The sequence below is a fragment of the Macaca mulatta genome, chromosome 3 (assembly GCF_049350105.2).
Source record: "Macaca mulatta isolate MMU2019108-1 chromosome 3, T2T-MMU8v2.0, whole genome shotgun sequence".
Lineage (NCBI taxonomy): Eukaryota > Metazoa > Chordata > Mammalia > Primates > Cercopithecidae > Macaca > Macaca mulatta.
In genome coordinates, this window is record NC_133408.1 from 125,454,490 (window position 1) to 125,461,438 (window position 6,949).

Consider the following 6,949-nt stretch of genomic DNA (forward strand, 5'->3'; position numbering starts at 1 on the left):
AAGTGTTCAAAGAGTTGAAATCATTTGGTCATTTGTCCAAAGTTCTCAATGATAAGGAGGAAGAGTCGGGATTTTACCTTCGAATTGTTGGGCTTCAAAATCTGTCTCCAATGCTAAACTGAATGCCATAGCAATTACGTACTTCGTATTTATTTTAATCAGAGAAAAGGGGATATACTGAACACTTCACTAAATAAATACTAACTTGCAGATGGAAAACTTCTAGAGACAAATCACAATTCAATAAACAAATAAATTGTAGTATGCCAGACAGTGACGGTGCTATGGAGGAAAATAGAGTGGGAGAGAGAGACAGGGAGCGCTTGGTGGAGGTTGGGAGGGCTGTATGGAGAGGGTTTTGTAAACTTAAATAAGAGGATAAAAAGCTTTTCTTGAGGACAAATAGATAAGAGATTCAGTAACTAATCCTGAAATCCCTTAATATTCAAAGCATATTTGATGAAGACACATGGTGGGGTATGTTGCTGACCGTTCAGCCAGAAGCCCAGAGTCTTGACTGAAGAAATTTGTCAGGTGACTTGTCTGAAACTTTATTTTCTCCATTTCACAATGAAGGGGTTAGACAAGAGTCAACAGATATTTGTTGAGCATTTATGATGGTCAGAGTGGGAGGGCATGGTGCTAGGAACCAAACTTTGGTACAACTTTCAGACTCCCTTCCAGACCAAACAATAGATAATTTTAATGTTTTTTTTTTTAATGGATGACAGTCAATTAGTATTTCTGAGTATTCTGTTCACTGAAGTATACAAAATAGCACTGTAAATGTGAGACAGCAACAAGAAAAACACTGACAACAAAAGTGATTTCTGATTTGGGTAATTACAACTTGTCATTTTGTTACAGATGCAGAGGCAAGTTATCTCGTAGTCATTAACACAATGGTAATGAAATGTGACTCATGCACACTCAGTAGGATGCCAGAAGGACCTGATGTAGGTGATGGAGATTTCTCCCTCATGTGTGCTCACCTTATTAAAGAAAAGACTGTGCTGTTGAGAGTCTTCATGAGGATAGGGTAAAACAGCATATATCTTAAAGGATTTTGGAAATTTTGTCTAGATCCTTTCTAAGTAAGTAATAGTACTAGTTAACCCTTATTGTATCTTACCATGGGTCAGGTAATATGCTGAGTGTTATAGTTGGATTGGTGTATTACTTAACCCCTATACAAAACAGAAGAGAGAACCATTATTATCTTCATCCTATGCTAGAAGAAACAAATTTAGAAAGAATTAAGTAGCTTATCCAAAGTGAGGTAGGCAGTACAGTGGCAAAGCCAGAACTGTCTTGCTCCTAAGTGTATGCTTATAACCGTGAATCTGGTGCTGGTTAAATTCACTGTGCTCCGTGACCACAGACTGAACCCTCAACCCAGTTGGCATTCTGGGGAAAAGTCACAAGATAGGTGAAGTGCATATCAGAAAAATAAGCTTCCTAATTCCATAAGCAAGAGAAAGTTTGGGAAAGAAAATAGAAATTTATCCATAAAATTTCTGGGTGGAAAACTATAAGTGTTGAAAGGGAAGTGAAAAAAGCATAAAACATTTAGTATATGCTGATGACTCAGAAAGCTATAGAATCATTTAAAAAACATAGTTCTTTTTAAAGAACTTCAAGCAATTTTTATTGGCAATTATGTGTTAAACTGTGTGCCAGATATGTTAAGAAAAAACATAGAATGAAGGGTTACAACACTCAATTTTTATTAAAAGTTTACATTTATAAATTTAAAAATTCACATACACGCTTAGTAGTACTATTATGTATGAGAAAAATCCATATTGTTATTAACATTTGAGATATCCTCAATGGCTTTTTTTTTTTTTTTTTGTATTATGAAATCACACAGCCTCCTTTGAGCTCCTTGAAGGGATTTTTGTCCTCTGGGATGCCCTTTACCAGTGGATCCTCGCCAGATCGTTCTTCGACGTAATCTCTTACTTCTTCACAACATTTGGAAACCTTAAGGGGAAGGAAAAAGGGATGACTCATTTTGTTTAAAACTGAATACTCCAAATGCCAAGAATTATTTTTTACAATAAATTTTCAGGTTGTATATTTTCAGTATGATTCTCTCTGCTTTCTGCCAATGTATATGTACTTTGTAGGAAAGAAGAAAGTTGCAGCCTTCCCAATCCTTCTGGATATATCTCCAGACAAAGGAAAAACAGCTGGTCATGCTCCAGCTAAAGATTCCCAGCAGACACTGCCTCCAGCATTGAAGGAGACAAGACCCAGGAATCAGAACACAGCTGGCAACAGAAGTCAAGGGTGTCATCAGATTTCATATTGATTAAACCTTTTTCCTCATTCCAAAACTGTGACTCGTAAAGGTGGAAGAGAATGAATAATTATTAAATTCCAGGCTTATCACCATCCCTGAATTCTCAGAAGTATACACATGTAATTTTCCTTTACACTCATCTACAGTGATTGAGCATGGTGGTGCACTAGGTGAGCTCCAAGGGGTTAGGGACCTCTGGCTGATTTGTCCAATGTATCCCAGCCATCTAGAATAGAGGCTGGGTTCTTTAGTGGTCAGTGAATAATTTGCTGGACTGAATTATTCATGTTGTTTTTGATTTTGCTTTTCAATTATCTGCAACATTATAGTAATGATTTAGTAAAAAATCAGGCCTTTCAGCTACAGTCTGTTAGGTACCACTTAACGTGCCTTGTAGAGAGAGGTGATGTTCTATACATATGTAAATATACATATATATATGCACACACATGAAATCTAATTATTTAAACTCTTTTACCTTCAACTTGTTTGTTTTCAATTAGTGTATCTTTCATGATAGTAACACCATGCTACTTTATTTTTGTCAGTCTAATAAGTGGCCATACCATAAGTTATTTAACCAATTTACCGTTTTTTTTTTTTAATGAAATCTTTGGGCCACTTTTATGTAAATTCCAAGGAACATTTGATATAAGACTTCAGATTAGTTTACAACTATGCAGACTTATTAATTACATATTAGAACAAATTATTTTCCACTGGGGCCAGGAAGCATTTGTCAGGTTAGGTTCTTCCTTCAAAGGATGATACTTGCAGATTTATACAACTTTTGAAATATGCATTAATTTAGATTCATTTTTTTCCCTCTTGCTCAGTGGTCCCACACTCTCCCCCTAAAAGTCACTACTTTTGCCTTCACCAGATGACAGGAACAGAGGTGTAAATTGTTCTCCTTAATTCAGTAGTCCATAAGGGGTTGGTTTTGAAGGTGCCTGGCTGGGATCTGCATATGTGAGAATGAAAGGAACAATAAATTACCTAAAATTATATATGTGTATAGGTTTAAAAATTATTTCAGTGAGGCTTAATATAAATATATGTAGTTTACATAGGATTGCAAGGCTCTTCTCATTTACTAGCTATTTAGTCTTAGTTAAGGTAATTCATCTAAGGTTCATTTACTACATAAAACACTATAAAATTACTACATAAATTACTTTTGCTACATAAATTTACTACATAAATTACTGTAAAATAGGAATAGCTACATTGGTTGCCTTAAATGCCTAACAGGTGCCTGGCACAAGAAGATGCACAATCAAATGATAACTATTTTTAGCTATTACTACAATGATTGTCTTTAGTCATTGCCTATTACATTGACTTATAGTCATTGCAAATCTGTCAGCTTTAGAAACTGGATGCAAAGACTTGTATTACTAAAAAAAAAAAATCAGTATAATATGAATCAGTCTGGTTCATAGAATCAATAATAATTTTAAGGTAATAATAACATAATGACATAAAGCACTTGCTATTACCAGGCATTGTTCTCAGAGCTTTGCGTATATTACCTTGTTTATTCCTCCCAATTATCCTCTGAATTAGATGCTATTACTATCGCTGTTTTGAAGAAACAGAGGCACAGGTAAGTTAGTTAACATAGATGAGGATTACACAGGCAGAAAGTTGTTGTGGAGAAAGAATCTGAGCTGGGAATATGGTTTCAGAGTATATCCACTTAACCACACTGTACTGATTACACGTCAGAGCTGGGGGCTCAGGACCTGGAAGTTCCATTTTATGTATAATATATGTATTATTATCTATTATATAGAGAAATAATATTTCTAGATATTACATATATATTTATATATATTATATATATAATATGTGTGTGTGTGTGTGTGTGTATATATATCATATATATGTATCAGGCTGAACAATTGTGTCCCCTAAAAACTCATTTGTTGAACTCCTAACCCCCAAGGTGGGGTTTTTGGTAGGTGATTAGGTCATGACGACAGAACTCTCATAAATAGGATTACTGTCCTTATAAAAGAGACCCGAGAGAGCTTCCTCACCCCTATCACCAGGTAAGGACAAAATGAAAAGACAGGCCTTCATGAAGGAGGGAGCAGGCCCTCACCAGACACTGAATCTGCTGGTTCCTTAATCTTGGATGCCCCAGCTTCCAGAACTGTGAGAAATACATTTCTATTGGTTGTAACTCACCAGTCTATGGTATTCTGGTACATCACCCTGAGGAGACTAAGAGAGTACATGTATATGTATGTGTATCTATATGCATGTGTGTTTGTGTGTGTATGTATATGGAGTTTTTACAGTCTGATATTAAATTGGTTTGACTTCCAAGAGCAGAGAGACATTGAATAATGGGGAAAAGGAACCCCAAAGCCTTATTAATGATGATGTAAGTGATGTTTACCCAAAATAAAAAGTCCAAGGTGAACTTACCACAAGTGAATAATAAACACGAAGACAACCACCTTGCCTACAAAACAATAATCCTGAGTACATAAATAATAAAACAGTTTTTGGATACTTCAACTTAAGAAGATAAAACTTTCCTTTATCCCAAAAGTTCATTTTATTTACCCTGAATTGTAAAAATAAGGACTTTAACTTATTTGGTGTACGTTCTAAGCCTTAGTACTGATTTAATTTTATCTTTACAGCAAAACGTTTTGCCTATATGGAAAGGGCAACAGGGGAGTTTGAGATTATTATAAACATAGAAGAAGCCAAAAATCCCAGTTTTGACTGGGAGTAGGCATTTTGAACCAAGTATGAAGATAACACAAACTCCTTTTTTACTTTGTCCTGATAAAATGAGATGTTTTGAAAATATAAGGTTATTGTTACCACTTGTGGAGGTTTTGTTCTACTATTAATAATTTTCCTAAAATGAAGGGACCTAAAATACATATCTACATCCTCCAAGCTTTCATCACTGTTTGTTTGGTGGTTTAGTCCTTTGCCATTTCTTCTCCTTCTAATGGCAGTGAACTGTTGGTAACCCTTTCTAAGATTTGTCAGATGTTTTTAGGAGGAACCAGTGAGTTCTTATGTTTGAACTCATCTTTATTTGCCAAAGAAGAGTAGAATGTACTCATTTATTACTGACCATGACAGTGCAAGAGGGGATGACATCATAGCTTAAAGTATTGCAGCAATATCAAAATATTGTATCAAAATATCAATATCAAAATATTGCATTATAAAGAGAAGTTTAGAAAAGTAAAAGCAAAATGTCTATATTATTGTATGCACATATTTACTTTATTGTTTATCTAAAATATGGTTTTTGTCTCATATTCTCCTACTTTCTTTTTCTCTTTCTTTCTTTCTTTCTTTCTTTCTTTCTTTCTTTCTTTCTTTCTTTCTTTCTTTCTTTCTTTCTTTCTTTCTTTCTTTTTCTCTTTAAAAATGTAAAAGCATTCTTATCTTAGTGGTCATACAAAAAGAGACTAAGGATTGGGCTTGGCCAAAGGAAAATGGTTTGCCAACCTCTTCGATTTAGAATCTAAATCAAGAGATAGTTGTGATTGATTATCAATTTTCTTAATCTTTGATACATTTTTAGATGAACAATTTATTTGTAACTACATTTAGCCTTACCAGCCAATGTTTTCTAACCTGGTACCACCACAGTATCTCTAGCTTAAAATAAAATTCTAAAGAAAGCAGCAACTTACTAGCATTCTTTCCAGTGTCACTTCTTTCTTGAGCTGGTCAACTTCCATCTTCAATTTGTCCTTTTCTGTCAGGTCCTCAATATTGATTACTGGCATCTTTTTGCCTGCTGAAGGTGTAGAAGGTTAGCACCTACACATGAATTGCTGCAGTTATTTCAAATCAGTCTTAGCCAACAATTCCCTCAGCTCTTAACTTACAAAGTAAACTCTTCTTTGTTTTATTTTAAATATCCCACGACAACCAATTTCACATGAGCTCTCTCTCTTAACAATTGTAGCAATGCACACTAGTCTTGGGATTTTAAAGCTTCTTCCTAATCTTCACTAATATGATTAAGTCAAGCATTTGACCCTAAACACCTGTCAACAGGTTTGTTGGGAGGGGTGAGTTTAGTCAGTATATAATCTAAAATACTTAAAGCTGCTTCTTGCCCCTGGTCTTTCGTACAGTGTAAAATTTGGGGTTTCCAATCCTTACTGTCAATTCCAAAACCCTCCACCACATGTTTTATGTCATTTAACTTAGTTTGAGGTCATTTGGAGGACGGGCCATTAATTCCCTAAATCTCTAGAGTATTTAACCTGGTATTAAAAGGGAACCATATAAAAAGTATCACTATAAGTTCATTATAAATAATGGATTGTTTAAATGTGTACCTAGTAAACAGTGTTTGTTTTTTTTTTGTTTTTTGTTTTGTTTTGTTTTGTTTTGTTTGAGATGGAGTCTCACTCTGTCACCCAGGCTGGAGTGCAGCGGCCTGATCTCAGCTCACTGCAAGCTCCGCCTCCCAGGTTTATGTCATTCTCCTGCCTCAGCCTCCCAAGTAGCTGGGACTACAGGAGACCGCCACCTCGCCCGGCTAGTTTTTTGTATTTTTTAGTAGAGACGGGGTTTCACCGTGTTAGCCAGTATGGTCTCGATCTCCTGACCTCGAGAGCCGCCAGTTTCAGCCTCTCAAAG

The 6,949-nt window shown here is 35.4% G+C and overlaps 1 protein-coding gene across 2 annotated transcripts; it reads right to left on the reverse strand.

The window, feature by feature from the left end:
• Nucleotides 1-1,518: 1,518 nt before the first annotated feature.
• GNGT1 (G protein subunit gamma transducin 1) lies at nt 1,519-6,262 on the reverse strand. 2 transcript variants are annotated; one of them, XM_028846057.2, is made up of 3 exons: nt 6,187-6,262; nt 5,989-6,092; nt 1,519-1,986 (listed from the first exon to the last, which is right to left on the reverse strand). In XM_028846057.2, the coding sequence occupies exons 2-3, from the start codon at nt 6,082-6,084 to the stop codon at nt 1,858-1,860; spliced, it is 225 nt and encodes a 74-aa protein (XP_028701890.1). In that variant the 5' UTR covers nt 6,085-6,092; nt 6,187-6,262; the 3' UTR covers nt 1,519-1,857. The 2 variants fall into 2 exon arrangements, with proteins under 2 accessions (XP_028701890.1, XP_014989754.1); XM_015134268.3 differs by having other exon boundaries at nt 5,989-6,095.
• Nucleotides 6,263-6,949: the final 687 nt, after the last annotated feature.

Bases quoted from the DNA above. Each gene is read 5' to 3' on its own strand.
- GNGT1 (XM_028846057.2), bottom strand. From the start codon at position 6,084: ATGCCAGTAATCAATATTGAGGACCTGACAGAAAAGGACAAATTGAAG. The intron at 1,987-5,988 runs GTAAGTTGCTGC...CTTCCCCTTAAG, and splicing joins TGACACTGGAAAGAATGCTA to GTTTCCAAATGTTGTGAAGA.